This window comes from Serinus canaria, chromosome 25 (genome assembly GCF_022539315.1).
Source record: "Serinus canaria isolate serCan28SL12 chromosome 25, serCan2020, whole genome shotgun sequence".
Classification (NCBI taxonomy): domain Eukaryota; kingdom Metazoa; phylum Chordata; class Aves; order Passeriformes; family Fringillidae; genus Serinus; species Serinus canaria.
In genome coordinates this window covers 6,698,044-6,713,855 of record NC_066338.1, presented here as the reverse complement: position 1 = coordinate 6,713,855, position 15,812 = coordinate 6,698,044, and the positions used below count along the sequence as shown (strand labels likewise).

The 15,812-nt window shown below is 52.7% G+C and overlaps 1 protein-coding gene and 1 pseudogene across 1 annotated transcript in view; one reads left to right on the top strand and one right to left on the bottom strand.

Annotated features, from left to right (window-relative positions):
- LOC115484925 (zinc finger protein 208-like) overlaps positions 1–15,812 on the top strand; it is a 513,901-nt gene that overhangs the window by 286,768 nt on the left and 211,321 nt on the right. Inside the window, 2 exon segments of the mRNA XM_050984212.1 lie at positions 6,572–6,930; positions 10,051–10,453. Coding sequence (XP_050840169.1) covers positions 6,572–6,930; positions 10,051–10,453 — 762 coding nt within the window.
- The window catches only part of LOC115483959 (olfactory receptor 14I1-like), a 205,102-nt pseudogene that overhangs the window by 151,709 nt on the left and 37,581 nt on the right, over positions 1–15,812 (bottom strand).

Genomic DNA, 15,812 nt, shown 5'->3' with positions numbered 1-15,812 from the left:
TGGTCTGGGGTCCCCGGGTCAGTGGGTCACCTGTCCTGGCTGTGTCCCCTCCCAACCTCCCCCACAGCCCCAGCCCCTCCGCAGCGTGGCCAGACGAGGGGCAGGACAGGCCTTGGCTCAGTGCGAGCTCAGCAAGAACAAAACCATCTCTGTGTGCTCATCCCTGTGCTCAGCACCGGCCCCGCATTTCCTCCATTGCCAGCCCGGACCCCCCTCTCCCACCCCTCTGCAGCACCGGCTGCTGGTTGGGGGAGCCCCCGATCGGCCCCAGGGGTGGGCAGGGGGCTCGGGGACCCCCCCAGTGCGGATCCGGCCCCCCGGCCCGAGCCCCAAATTCCGCTCCGGGGGCTGCTGGGCTCTGCGGGTCTGCCTGGCAACCGGTGAGTCATCAGTGAGAAAAGCTCGGGTTGACTGGCAATGTGGTGGTACGGGCGTGTCGCATGAGTGGCTGGATTTTGAAAGGCACGGTGCCCGGCCCCGGTGGTCCCTCGGAGCTGCAGAGTCCGGGCTGGAGTCCTGTTCCCTCTGTCGGGCTCGCCCTCTGAGACCCTTCGCCTATGTTCTTCCGGGCCCGCTGAGACCACTTTCCCTATTTCATTCGCCTCCCTCCCCCCTTTCCCTTCCCCCGCCCCAAGACCTCGTGTCCTTTGTCTCTCTCTCTCGCGCCTACTGAAACCTCGTCGCCAGGGCCGGCTCGCCGCGCTCTCGCGCGCCTTCCCGCCAAGAAAAGTGGTTCCGGCCCGCGCAGGCAAAGCCTCTTGTAAGAAGGACTCCAAAAGCCCAGGGGAGCAAGATCTTCACGTGACATTTCCACTGCCAGCCTTCAGAACTTCAGCCATGGATGTTGCAGCTCGGGACTGGAGGAATTATATGCAGGGCAGGGTCTTTGGTGGAGAGCTGGCCCTGGGTCCAAGAGAGAACACTGAGCGATCAACAGACGCCGGCAGATGAAAGGCAGAAAGAAAGGAGGGCACAAACACAATCATCTGAGAAGGTGGCACTCTGAAACAGAAACTGGAACTGACTGAAAATGAGTAGACAGAAATAATAATTTTGTAACTTTATTTCCTATCAGAATACAATTTCCACCTTTCTCAACCCCCTCCGTGCCATTCAGCAGGGCTATCAGAAAGTTTTTCATTCTGAATTGATGTTCCAGGCTGCAGCCACAATCAAACAGGGAATGGGGATTTTCCTGCTCCTGGGGAGTTTGACATCCTTAGTGGAGGATGAAATAAACAGGGCAAGAAATCTTTCTCTTTTTTAATGCTTTTATTAAAAAGTATCAGCTCAGGATGGGGGGGTTGACAAGCCCGCAGTTCCCTGCAGCTGCTCCCAGCAGTGACTCAGAGGAGGAGGAGGAAAGTGCAGCTCTGTCCCCTCAGGGCAGAGCCAGGAGTCCCATCCTCTCAAGGGCAGTCGGGGCATACCCCAGTCTCGGTTTGGTTTGCCGGTTGAAGAGCCCTGGACCCAACTGACTTCTATTTTAACCGGGGCAAAGAGTGACCGAGGTTTTCAGGGTCTCTTCTGGCTTCGGACCTCACCCCTGCTGTCCAAACACCACCCTGACCTCTCAATTCTGCTTTGGCTCATTTCTTTTGGGGTATTTTTCAGGATTTGGTGGGGGTCCCGTCCCGTTGCAGGGTTTTGAGATAAATTTTCACGTTTCCTGAGATTCCCCCTCACTTCCCACCATCTTGGGGGTTGTCATCCTCTTGGCAGCAGGCAAGGGTGGTACTGAAAAAAAGAATTCTCCACAATAGAGGGTTAACGACGATACTCAACAGGTGATTACAACATTTAACCAACAAAAGAACTCTTGGCCAGCAATCAGTTCCCAGCTTAACTTTAAACTCTGCAACCCTTTCCTTAAAAAAAACCAGGTAACTCTTTTTTTACTCATAACAGAGGAGAGGAGGAGGCACCAGAAGAAAAGGGCAGCTGGGCTTCATCCTTCCACAGGAAAAAGGAGGAGGGAAATCTCTTATCCTGTCTGCAGCTGTTCACACAGGGATGTGAGGGCTGATCCCAGAGCCCCAAAGGTCACAGTCAGGGCTGCCCTCAGGGAATGCTCCCCTGGTATTGAGGGGCAGCGTGGGAGCACCTGGATCTTGGAGCACCCAGCTACCCCCCATGTTTGGATGTACCTGAGGAGGGCCGGGACAATGCCAGGGACATCCTGCAGTGACATCCCCCTGTCCTGCTCTGGGTGACCTGATCCTGGTCTCAATCCCACTCCACATTTAGACACACTCACAGTTCTGTATTTAATCCCATCCCAGTGCCAGACTCATCTAGCCCCAGACCCAATCCCAACCCCAGCCCTAAAGCCAATCCCAATTCTAGCCTTAACCCCAGTCCCAGCTCTAATCCAAATCTCTGCCCCAAATCCAACCCCAGCCCCAATCTCAGCCCCTTCCTAAATCCTCAGCCCCAAACCAAATCCCAGGTTCAGCCCTTCTGGGGGTTTGGGGTGTCTCTGTCCCTCTGACCCTGATGATGTTTGGGTGGGGTATCACCAGGGCTGAGAGGGACAGAGACCCCCCCGGCCTCCCCAGGTGTGAGAAGGTCAGAGAGCCCCCCCAGCCCTGAGCACCCTCAGCGGTGAGAGGGACACAGAGCCCCTGGTCCCCAGCCCTGCACAGGCATTCCCTGAGGCCAGAGGGATGGAGACCCCCTGAGCATCCCCCATGGCGAGGGGACAGAGACCCCTGAGCATCCCTGGGCTGAGAGGGTGTCGTGGTTTGAAAGGAAATGAAGTTTTTTGTGATGGTGTGGGCAATCCAATCAGTGTTCAGATTTAATATTGGCACCTGGTTTGTCCACTGAGGGCAGGATACGCCTCTGAGAACACAGGGGTTAAAAGCTGTGATCTCCCAAGGGAACTTCCTCTTGGAGTCCCGCTGGAGAGTGAGTAGACCCCCCTGCCCAGCTCCTTTGGCTGGGCAGGGGGGGAGGGGAGCCATGTGGCCAGAGAGAGAGGTAGGACAGGCCTGGGCCCAAGGGTGGAGGAGAACATTGCAAGGGCTTCGGGCAGCCGTCCTCCATTCCCCCACCCCCCCTGCGAGGGAGAGAGAGACAGAGCCGGTGCCTGTGGCGGCGTGTGATAGTGGCCCGGCGTGAAGGAGAAGGGGGGGGTGCCCAGCAGGGCAGACAGGCGTGGGAGTTTGACGAAGTAAACCGGCAGAGAGAGAGAGCTCGGACTTTTAACCCCTTTGAGGAAGATGAGAACCTTGCAAAAGCTGAGTCCTCCTGAAGTTGATGAGATTGAGAAGATGTTGAGGTTGAGAAGATGTTGAGGAAAATTCTAGGTGGGAGGAGATGATGAAGTGGCTTTGGGCTGGACTTTTCTTGTGTAGCCACAGCAGAACCACGGGTGTTTCTGTGCCACAGAGACTGCGTTCTAGGGGGAGGCGATGGCTCAGTGCCAAGAGAGTGCAGTGATGTGGAGGAGTGAACAGAGACGACGGGTGAGGAGGGTGTGGTGGTGCCCTCCACTTCGAAGAAGAGAAGAAGAAGAAGACGATCTCTGTTCAAGAGACCCCTCGGCCCCAGGGGGTGAAATTTGGGGGGGACAAGTGTCCCAGAAGGAGAAGGACTGTGCTCCCTTTGGAACTGGTCAAAGTATCCTTAAAATGAAAAACCCCAGAAGCAGCTCTGATCCATGTGCAGTGGTGAGAGCACTGGACATGGAAGGCGTGTGGCGCAAGAGGGACTTCTCTCTCCTCAAGAGACTGAGAATCGATTGTCTGAAGGGTGGCAATGAAATTGGAAATTTGGTGGGGGGAGGAGGAAGAATTTTGGAAGGTTTTCATCTTATGTTCTATTGTGTTTTGTGTGTGTTCCTTTGTAGTTGTAGGTTAATAAATGCTTTTTTTTTTTTTTTTTTTTCCTTTTAACCTTAAGTTGGAGCCTGCTTTGCTCTGTCTCTGATCATATCTCACAGTAGGTGCCAGGGAAGTAGGTGTTCTCGTGGGGGCACTGGTATTGTGCCAGGCTTAAACCATGACAGAGGGACAGAGATTGCCCCTGAGACAGGGGTGAGGGGGAGGGAGACCCCCCCAGGAATTCCCTGGGGTGAGAATGATGGAGAGACCCCCTAGGGAATGGCCTGGGGTGACAGGGACACACCCTGGGGAATAGCCTGGGGTGAGGAGGACAGGGACACCCCCTGGGGAATGGCCTGGGGTGACAGGGACACCCCCTGGGGAATAGCCTGGGGTGACAGGGACAAACCACCCCCTAGCCCCTCCCAAGTATCCCCCAAGCGAGAGGCACAGAGACCCCTTGAGCGTCCCCTGGGCACTGGACAAAATAAACTCAGCAGAAATCAAAATTAATTCTGCATAAATACTTTGATGAATATTTGATTTTCCCAAGAGTCACATGTGATGAAAATGCAAACAAATCCCAAACATGAATAAGCCAACAACAGAAGCAATTATGATGGCAATTCCAAGTTTCATTGGTTCCCACACAGCTCCAGCTCAGCTGCTGGCAGGTTCCGATAAAAGAAAAGGGCAAATTTGGCCCAATATGGATTACTAAAAGGAAGGGGAAGCTCTGTGTAGCTGTCACCAAGGTGACAGGGAGAAAGAGAAAAATGATTCTCACATTTGGCAAAGCCCCTAGCCTGTGAATTCTGGAATTATTTGGGAATTCAGCTACTTGAGCTGGGCTTCTTATGGGACTTTTAGCAGCCTTGTGTTCCTCACGTTGGGGTGAATGAACCTTGTCAATCTTGCTTGTATCATTTGCTCCCTTTCCTCCAGTGATTTTAACAAACTTTTCAAGGAAGGACAACAAAATATTTTCCATACACTGGCCACCCACAACAGCCATTTTCCTCACCAGTTCTCCCATTAAGTCGCTCTGAGGAAGCTGCGTCCAAGTTTCCAAGAGTTCCTCCAGCAGAGCCACAACCTCCTCAGAGGAGGGAACCATGCTGTTATCAAAGGCACATGGGGTCAGAGAACAGTGCCTAAACTCACTGCGTCAAAATAATGTTGCAAGCTGGTTAAGAAAATTGTTAGAGAGATGCTTCTGCTCTGATTAAGGTGCTAACGAGACCAAATCCAAAATGGATTTTAATGAACAGTAAATGTGAGGTAGAGAGAGATGGAAAGAAAGAGAAAAGGGGGAGAACAAGGGAGTGACAGGGACAGAGACCTCCCCTGGGGCAGGGCAAGTGTGACATTGTCCCCTGTGTGTGTGGCCTTCCTGGGGTGGGGGTTTTACACCTGAGCCAGTCTGGGTAAGGGGGGAGGTGCTCACCCCCCCAGCAGGGATTACCCCACTGTCTCAAGTTACAATGTAAGATGTAACCAAAACCATGTTTTCAGTCACCATCTCCATAAACTGCTATAAACAGGTGGGGCAGAGTTCTTTATCTCTTCCATGACTCAGCCCTGATAACGCCCTCCAGGGGAGATATCTTCTGTGAATGGGTCATTGAGTGTCCCTGCAGAACTGATAAAATTACATCCTCCCATTGTGGGATGCTCCACCCAGGGGGAGGAACCAAGCATTCCTATGTGGATATAAGCTGAGGCTTGGAAGACCAGGAGCACCTTGCCTACTGCATTCCCAGAGGACAAGAGCTCCATAACCCCCCCTGGACCTTCAGAGGAAGACCAGACCCTTCTACAGGATCACTGCTTTGACAGAATCACGTTCATCGCTCCAACAGGACTGCAGCCACCATTTAATTGGACTGCTACCAGCCCCCTGACCAGCCCCTGACTCTATCAGCTCAAGTGAGTGTTTGATCTAAATTTTCTTATTAAATTGTAATTCTGGCTTAGGCTCTTCCACAGGTTTGCCTTCAAACCAGTACAAAACTCCAAGTGCTCATCTGTGACAATGTTCACAGGGGTCTCAGGATTAGGAAGAGATGAGAAAGTTGACTCCATATTCTGAAGGCTTGGTTTTTATTTTATGATATAAATATATTAAAAATATACTAAAAGAATAGAAGAAAATATTTAATCAGAAGGCTTCTAAGAACAGAAAAAGAATGAATAACAAAGGTTTGTCTCTGACTGAGACAGTCTGGACTGTGATTGGCTATTACTTAGAAACAACCAGATGAGACCAATCACAGATCTACCTGTAGCATTCCACAGCACCAGATAAGAATTGTTTACAGTTTGTTGCTGAGGCCTCTCAGCTTCTCAGGAGGGAAAAATCCTAAGGAAAGGATTTTTCATAAATTATGTTGGTGACACTTATCCCTTGTTTTCCTCCCAAAACAGAAATTCCCATCCCCAAACCTTCGCCTGATGGAGGAGGTGGCTGCGAGGAAGATGAGGATGACCCAGGACAGCCAGGCAGGTGAGGAGGAAGTCAGTGCCCCTTTCCCCCTCTCTCCTGCTCCATCTCCCAGCCCAGCATGGCCCCCGGCTGCAGGACAACTCCGCTCCCAATGCCGTCCTGCTGGGGATGCACTGGGGGGATCTCCTTCCCCTTCACTCTGGCACAGAGACAAATCCCATCCTCTCCTTGTCCTTCCTCCCCCAGGGAAGGAGCTGAGCATGGAGACCAGGGAGGACAAATCCCCACAGCAGAACCTCGTGGAAGAGAAGCCCTACAAGTGCTTGGAGTGTGGAAAGAGCTTCTGGACGAGCAGCGAACTGATCCGCCACCAGATGATTCACACAAGGGAATGGCCCTACGAGTGTGGGGAATGTGGGAAGGGCTTCAGCTGCAGATCCAACCTCCTCACCCACCAACGCATCCACACCAGGGAGAGGCCCTTCGAGTGTCCCACATGTGGGAAGAGGTTTCAGACCAGCTCCCATCTCCTTCAGCATGAACGGATCCACACGGATGAGAGGCCCTTCTGCTGCCCTGACTGTGGGAAGGGCTTCAAGCAAAACACTCACCTCATCACCCACCGGCGCATCCACACTGGGGAGAGGCCCTACGAGTGTCCCCACTGTGGGATGACCTTCACCTGTAGCTCTGCCTTGACCCAACACCAACGGAGGCACCGGTAAGGGAAGCCCTGCGAGTGCCCCCACTGCAGTGCTCTTCATGCACTGCTGCAGCTTCATCCCCTATTGGAGGTCCCACGTTGGGAAGAGCCCTGGTTATCCATGTTCCCCATGACCCATGCTGGGAAGACACCTGTACCTTTTCCTGCCCATGACATAATGTGGGATTGAAGCACATGAGGGTCTGGCCATGGCTGTGTCATTACATTCACTCCCACCTCAGGTCATTGCCAGAGGAAAGGAAAGGGACTCTCTCTCTCTCCCTGAGGAGAAGGGTGTCCTTTCCAGAAAGGGGGAAATCCATGGCCAGGAAGAGCCAGCCATTGATGTTGTAAATGCTTTTTTTTTTTTTTTTTTCCTTTTAACCTTAAGTTGGAGCCTGCTTTGCTCTGTCTCTGATCATATCTCACAGTAGGTGCCAGGGAAGTAGGTGTTTCTCGTGGGGGGGCACTGGTATTTGCCAGCTTAAACCATGACAAGGGACAGAGACTGCCCCTGAGACAGGGGTGAAGGGGATGGAGACCGCCCCCCCCAGGAATTCCCTGGAGAGCGAATGATGGAGAGACCCCCTAGGGAATGGCCTGGGGTGACAGGGACACACCCTGGGGAATAGCCTGGGGTGAGAAGGACAGGGACACCCCCTGGGGAATGGCCTGGTGTGACAAGGACACCCCCTGGGGAATGGCCTGGGGTGACAGGGACAAACCACCCCCTAGCCCCTCCCAAGTATCCCCCAAGCGAGAGGCACAGAGACCCCTTGAGCGTCCCCTGGGCACTGGACAAAATAAACTCAGCAGAAATCAAACTTAACTCTGCATAAAATACTTTGATGAATATTTTATTTTCCCACAAGTCACATGTGATGAAAATGCAAACAAATCCCAAACATGAATAAGCCAACAACAGAAGCAATTATGATGGCAATTCCAAGTTTCATTGGTTCCTGCACAGCTCCAGCTCAGCTGCTGGCAGGTTCCGATAAAAGAAAAAGGGGAAATTCCACCCAATATGGATTACTAAAAGGAAGGGGAAGCTCTGTGTAGCTGTCACCAAGGTGACAGGGAGAAAGAGAAAAATGATTCTCACATTTGGTAATGCCCCCGAGCCTGTGAATTCTGGAGGTATTTGGGAATTTAGCTACTTGAGCTGGGTTTCTTATGGGACTTTTAGCAGCCTTGTGTTCCTCACCATGGGGTGAATGAACCTTGTCAATCTTGCTGGTATCATTTGCTCCCTTTCCTCCAGTGATTTTAACAAACTTTTCAAGGAAGGACAACAAAATATTTTCTTTACACTGGCCACCCACAACAGCCATTTTCCTCACCAGTTCTCCCATTAGTCGCTCTGAGGAAGCTGTGTCCAAGTTTCCAAGAGCTCCTCCAGTAGAGCCACAACCTCCTCAGAGGAGGGAACCATGCTGTTATCAAAGGCACATGGGGTCAGAGAACAGTGCCTAAACTCACTGTGTCAAAATAATGTTGCAAGCTGGTTAAGAAAATTGTTAGAGAGATGCCTCTGCTCTGATTAAGGTGCTAACGAGACCAAATCCTACATGGATTCTATTGAACAGTACATGTGAGGTAGAGAGAGATGGAAAGAAAGAGAAAAGGAGGAGAACAAGGGAGTGACAGGGACAGAGACCTCCCCTGGGGCAGGGCAAGTGTGACATTGTCCCCTGAGTGTGTGGCCTTCCCGGGGTGGGGGTTTTACACCTGAGCCAGTCTGGGTAAGGGGGGTGGTGTTCACCCCCCCAGCAGGGATTACCCCCCTGTCTCAGGTTGCAATGTAAGATGTAACCAAAAGCATGTTTTCAGTCACCATCTCCATAAACTGCTATAAACAGGTGGGGCAGAGTTCTTTATCTCTTCCATGACTCAGCCCTGATAACGCCCTCCAGGGGAGATATCTTCTGTGAATGGGCCATTGAGTGTCCCTGCAGAACTGATAAAATTACATCCTCCCATTGTGGGATGCTCCGCCCAGGGGGAGGAACCAAGCATTCCTATGTGGATATAAGCTGAGGCTTGGAAGACCAGGAGCACCTTGCCTACTGCATTCCCAGAGGACAAGAGCTCCATAACCCACCCCTGGACCTTCAGAGGAAGACCAGACCCTTCTACAGGATCACTGCTTAGACAGAATCACGTTCATCACTCCAACAGGACTGCAGCCAGCATTTAATTGGACTGCTACCAGCCCCCTGACCAGCCCCTGACTCTATCAGCTCAAGTGAGTGTTTGATCTAAATTTTCTTATTAAATTGTAATTCTGGCTTAGGCTCTTCCACAGGTTTGCCTTCAAACCAGTACAAAACTCCAAGTGCTCATCTGTGACAATGTTCACAGGGGTCTCAGGATTAGGGAAGAGATGAGAAAGTTGACTCCATATTCTGAAGGCTTGGTTTTTATTTTATGATATAAATAATATTTAAAAATATACTAAAAGAATAGAAGAAAATATTTAATCAGAAGGCTTCTAAGAACAGAAAAAGAATGAATAACAAAGGTTTGTCTCTGACTGAGACAGTCTGGACTGTGATTGGCTATTACTTAGAAACAACCAGATGAGATCAATCACAGATCTACCTGTAGCATTCCACAGCACCAGATAAGAATTGTTTACATTTTGTTGCTGAGGCCTCTCAGCTTCTCAGGAGGGAAAAATCCTAAGGAAAGGATTTTTCATAAATTATGTTGGTGACACTCATCCCTTATTTTCCTCCCAAAACAGAAATTCCCATCTCCAAACCTTCGCCTGATGGAGGAGGTGGCTGCGAGGAAGATGAGGATGACCCAGGACAGCCAGGCAGGTGAGGAAGAAGTCAGTGCCCCTTTTCCCCTCTCTCCTGCTCCATCTCCCAGCCCAGCATGGCCCCCGGCTGCAGGACAACTCCTCTCCCAACGCCGTCCTGCTGGGGATGCACTGTGGGGATCTCCTTCCCCTTCACTCTGGCACAGAGACAAATCCCATCCTCTCCTTGTCCTTCCTCCCCCAGGAAAGGAGCTGAGCATGGAGACCAGGGAGGACAAATCCCCACGGCAGAACCTGGTGGAAGAGAAGCCCTACAAGTGCTTGGAGTGTGGAAAGAGCTTCTGGACGAGCAGCGAACTGATCTGCCACCAGATGATCCACACCGGGGAATGGGCCTACGAGTGTGGGGAATGTGGGAAGGGCTTCAGCTGCAGATCCAATCTCCTCATCCACCAACGCATCCACACAAGGGAGAGGCCCTACGAGTGCCCCACATGTGGGAAGAGGTTTCAGACCAGCTCCCATCTCCTTCAGCATGAACGGATCCACACGGATGAGAGGCCCTTCCGCTGCCCTGACTGTGGGAAGGGCTTCAAGCACAACTCCACCCTTGTCAGGCACCAGCGCATCCACACTGGTGAGAGGCCCTACGAGTGTCCCCAGTGTGGGATGACTTTCACCTGTAGCTCTGCCTTGACCAGACACCAACGGAGGCACCGGTAAGGGAAGCCCTGCGAGTGCCCCCACTGCAGTGCTCTTCATGCACTGCTGCAGCTTCATCCCCTATTGGAGGTTCCACGTTGGGAAGAGCCCTGATTATCCATGTTCCCCATGACCCATGCTGGGAAGACACCTGTACCTTTTCCTGCCCCTGCCCATGACATAATGTGGGATTGAAGCACATGAGGGTCTGGCCATGGCTGTGTCATTACATTCACTCCCACCTCAGGTCATTGCCAGAGGAAAGGAAAGGGACTCTCTCTCTCTCCCTGAGGAGAAGGGTGTCCTTTCCAGAAAGGGGGAAATACATGGCCAGGAAGAGCCAGCCATTGATGTTGTAGTTTTCCCTGTAAATAGTTTTTCTTATTCCTTCTGTTATCAATATTGTTTCTGTTCTTGTTTATTCTTCATCTTGTTTCTGTTGCCAATAAATTGTTCTTATTCCAGCCTGGGATCTTTGCCTCTTGTGCTTTCCATGGGAGGCGGGAGGGCAGTGAGGGCAGTGCAGTTTTAGCAGGAGCAGGAAATATGGGAATCCCATTCCTGAACCCCAGCCCATGGAAACCGAGCATCCCAGCTGGTCCCAGCCCTGGTTGCCATGGCAACAGCCTTGGGAGCAGGTCCCTGGCTGGGGCTGTGGGAACCTCTTCCCTCTGGTGCCCAGGGACAGGACTGGAGGGAACGGCTGCAGCCGAGTCAGGACAGGCTTAGGTTGGATCTCAGGGAAAGGTTTTTCCCCAGAGGCTGCTGGGGCCCTGCCCAGGCTCCCCAGGGAAGGGTCCCAGCTCCAGGGCTCTCTGAGCTCCAGCAGCGTTTGGACAGTGCTGCCAGGCCCAGGCTGGCATTGTTGGGGTGTCCTGTGCAGGGCCAGCAGTTGGACTCGAGGATCCTGATGGGTCCCTCCACACTCAGCCAATTCTGTGGTTCTGGGATCCCATCAGCTGGGGATGGGACTGCCAATGGTTGCCATGGCAACGGGCTCTGGCTGCAAGCCTGAGCTGGTGTCCATGGCAACCACCCCTGGCATGGGGTCTCCATGGAGCTGCGGAGGGACTAAGCATAGCAACAGGGGGCTGGTGATGGTTGCCATGGAAACTGACCATAGCAACAGGGGGCTGGTGATGGTTGCCATGGAAACTGACCATAGCAACAGGGGGCTGGTGATGGCTGCCTGCTGAGGATCAGATTTGTCACAGGCCCTCAGAGGGGTTCCATGGGGACTTTCCAAGAGTCTCCAGGCTTTTCAAGAGCTGGAATGTCACAGGCAGAGTCAGGGCCTCCATGGAGACCTCCCATGGCTTTCTGGGGATGGTAAAGAGCCGTGTGGTCATAGGCAGTCACAGCCATTCCATGGTGACATCCCAGGGGACCATGCCCATCCCTACATGCCAGTGCCCATCCCGGGAAGAGCCCTGAGCAAGGAGGGAGGGACAGGATCTGCCTTGGCAGGGGCTTGGGCTGAGGCCTTGGCCCTTTGCATTCCTGAAACACATCCAGGTGTGCTCAGCACCAGAGACACCTTTGCCTTGCTTGTCCCCAGCTGCCATCACTGCCTCCAGTGTTCTGCTCTACCTGGAACCTGGGGACACTTTCTCAGTTGTGTCCCTGACAGGGATCTCTTCAAAGTACAAGAAACTTCAGTGTTTCAGTCTCACTTTGAATTCTTGAGAAGTTCTTTGAGCACTCTCTAAAGGACTGGGTCAGATGCAAAGAGCAGCAGAGCCCCAGAGGGTGATTAAAGTCTTTGTGCTGTGTCTGTGCTGCTGAGCTGGGCCGCGCTCCTGTGTGACATCACAGGGGCTGTGTGACATCACAAAGGGGCCCTATGACATCACAGGGGCTGTGTGACGTCACAGATGACTGTGTGACGTCACAGGGGCTCTGTGACATCACAGGGGCTGTGTGACATCACAGGGGCTGTGTGACATCACAAGAGGCCCTGTGACATCATAGGGGCTGTGCGACATCACAGATGGCTGTGTGACGTCACAGGGGCTCTGTGACATCACAGATGGTTGTGTGACATCACAGGAGGCTGTGTGGCATCACAGGGGCTGTGTGAGGTCACTGGGGAGGTCACTCTGCCCTGTCCCCCCTCACAGCCCCCCCAGAGCAGTCCAACCCTGCTCGTGCCCAGCAGGGTCCCCTGTCCCCCCGGGTCCCCCCGCCCCCGGTGCCGCAGCCTCCCCCAGAGGATGTTCCATGAGATCGACCCCAGAGCCTGACACGGGGACAGGGGGCCGGGGCCATGGGGGTGGGACAGGGGGACAGGGACCCCCCGGCAGTGTCCCCGTGTCCTCCAGGGCCAGAGCCTGGGCCAGGGCTCCTTCACCCTGTTATGAACGAGGGCTGGAGAGCACTGAAAATAATTTCCAGCAAGGGATCAGCAAAAACCAGATTTAATATTAAGGGACAGCAGCACAAAGTTCCTTGGCAAGAGTCACTCTGCTCCTGACTGGACACTTCAGGCACACCAGGGAAACAAAGCAACAGCAAAACCAAACAGAATCCAGACAATCAAACCAGAAATGAATCGAGAGCTGTCCCTGTGTGTGTGTGACACAAGGACAGTGAGGGTAAGGATAAAAGGAATAAAGAGATAAAAGCTTAAGAGAGCTCAAACTTAAAAGGACTTAATTTATACCTGAATTTTAAATGTCACAATTTAGCCTATACCAGCACCTAACAGTATTTAACCTAACATAAAACCTATGACTTTGCAATTTAACAGAGAATAACACTTAAAGTGTTTAACTTACCTAATAACTTCCATTAAAGTAACAACTTAGCAAAAGAACAACTCTCAGAAGCATTTAACTTAGCTCATACCTCATGACTGAACATTTCTTAGAGGCCTGACTGACTCAGCTATGCAAGGCACTCAGACCCCTCAGAGAGCAGCATTTCTGCCCCATTTCCCCAGCACAGGCACTCCTGTGTGCACACAGACACACAGAGTCAGTGCAAGGCACCTGGGAGAAATTCCCCTGAGGGCAGGGAATGCTCCCTGTGGATCCTTTGGCATCTCCCCAGCAGGCCAAGGGCTGAGCCTGGAGCAGTGGGGGATCAGCCCAGGCTCTGTGGTTGTTCAGGATCCCCGAGTGCAGCAAACGGGAGAGTTCCCGGCTGGGAGAGGCCCCACCCAGAGGGAGTCGCTGGCCCAGGAGAGCTCCAAGGGCTCCTTTTGGAGCGCTGTGTGCAGGGCCCCACGAGAGGGGCTGCAGTCCCAGCCATGGTTCATCCTGGCCACACTTGGCACCAGCAGCTTTCTTTGGCACTGTGAGAACAGGGATGTTGTGCCACGGAGGGAACAAAACCAGTTCCCAGGGCTGCTGGTAGAGAAAGCAGGAGCTGTTTGGGCAGCAGCAGTGCCTGGAGCAGACAGTGTTTGTGATGAGCTGAGAGGAGCTGAGCCCAGGGGCTGCTGGCCAAGGCCCAGGCCCAAGGAGCATTTCTGAGCTGGCAGGGCGGGCTGAGAAGGGGAGGGGGGAATGCAGCAGCACAGGGCCATGGAACCAAGACCATGTGACACTGTGGGCCCGTGACCAAGGGACCAGTGTGACACTGTGGGGCCCTGTGAGACCAAGGGACCAGTGTGACACTGTGGGGCCCTGTGAGACCAAGGGACCAGTGTGACACTGTGGGGCCCTGTGAGACCAAGGGACCAGTGTGACACTGTGGGGCCCTGTGAGACCAAGGGATCATTGTGACACTGAGGGGCCTCATGGAATCATGGAGAGCACTGTGACATTGCTGGGCCTCATGGAACCAAGGGGACTGCACTGACACTGTGGGGCCCCATGGAATATAGAGAGCATTGTGACACAGAGAGGCCCCATCAAACCAAGAGACCATTGTGACACTGTGGGGCCTCATGGAACTGTAGATACCATTACGGCATTTTGGGGTGTCATGGGACCAAGGGGCCATTGTGACACTGCAAGACCCCATGGAGCCAAAGGTCCATTGTGACATTGCAAGGCTTCATGGAACCATGGAGACACCATTAAGAGACTTCACAGCCTCACGGAACCAAGGGCCCATAGTGACACTGTGGGGCACCATGGAATCATGGAGACCCTTGTGAGCCTTTGGAGCCTCAGGAAACCAAGAGGATGTTGTGACACTGCAGGGCCACATGGAACCAATGTGACCATGGTGACACAATGACGTCCCAGGGAACCAAGAAGAGCATTCTGACATTGTGTGGCACTATGGAACCAAGGATCCGTTGGGATACCAGGAGGCCTCATTGAACCAAGGGCACCATAGTGACACTGGGGGGGCTCCATAGGACCAAGGGGACCATTGTGACATTGTGGGGCCTGTGGAACCACAGAGACCGTTGTGACACTGCAGGGCCCTATGGAACCAGGAGAACACAGGACAGGTCTGGCTGGGCTGGCAACCTGGAGACTGCCTGACTGGTCCAGCTGACCTTGGCACATGGAGGGTCTCTTCTCATCTGCTACTGAAACACTGTGGCTCCCTGTTTTTCCTTCCTATGGAAAAGAACTGTCCTTAGCCACGTGCCCATGGCCAAAACTGGGAGTTCCACCTCCAACATTGCATATTGTGACAGACTGGAAGAGATTCTTGGCTGGAAGCATTTCATGTGTCAGGGAGAGGAAGGGGCAGGTCCAGCCTTGCCCTGCCCTGGAACCCCAGCCCTGCCCTGCCCTGGAACCCCAATCCCCCCAGAACCTCTATCCCAGCCCAGCAGTGTCTGCCAGTCCCTGGCACAGCACAGGCAATGCTCCACAGCCACCTCTGGAGCCCCAGCCCAGCTCCTGAGGGACCAAATGAGCCCAAGTCCCACCTGGGGGAAGGGCCCAGAAAGACCAAGGGCTATTGAAGGCTGACTACAAGGCAAGCACACAGCTTGACCCTCTCTCCTCTTGGAATTTCCATCTGAACACTGCTGGAATCCAGGAGTTGGTACCTGTATGCGTGCTCCTCTGTATCTTTTTTGTCTTTCTCTCTTTCTGTGTCTTCTTCTTCATCTGTTTCTGTGCTCCTGCAAAATTTGATTAACATTAAATTGAACAGACTTAGAGCTTGTGAAGTCGAATGGGCCAAGACAATGCTTTGAGAAGTGTGTTTTGTTGATTGAATGTCTGTCGTGTTTGACATGAAAAGAATTCTAAAATATAATCCAAAACTTTTTGTGTAACTGACAATCTGTTAAACCACTAAGATACTGAACACGCCTCTGTTAAACACGTATTTTAAGGACAAATAAAGCCAAGATCTTCCTCTTTCTTTTCCAGTCAAGAAAGAAGCAGCAAGCCCTGGGCCCAGCCCCCATCTCAACCAAACCAAACCAAACCAAACCAAACCAAACCC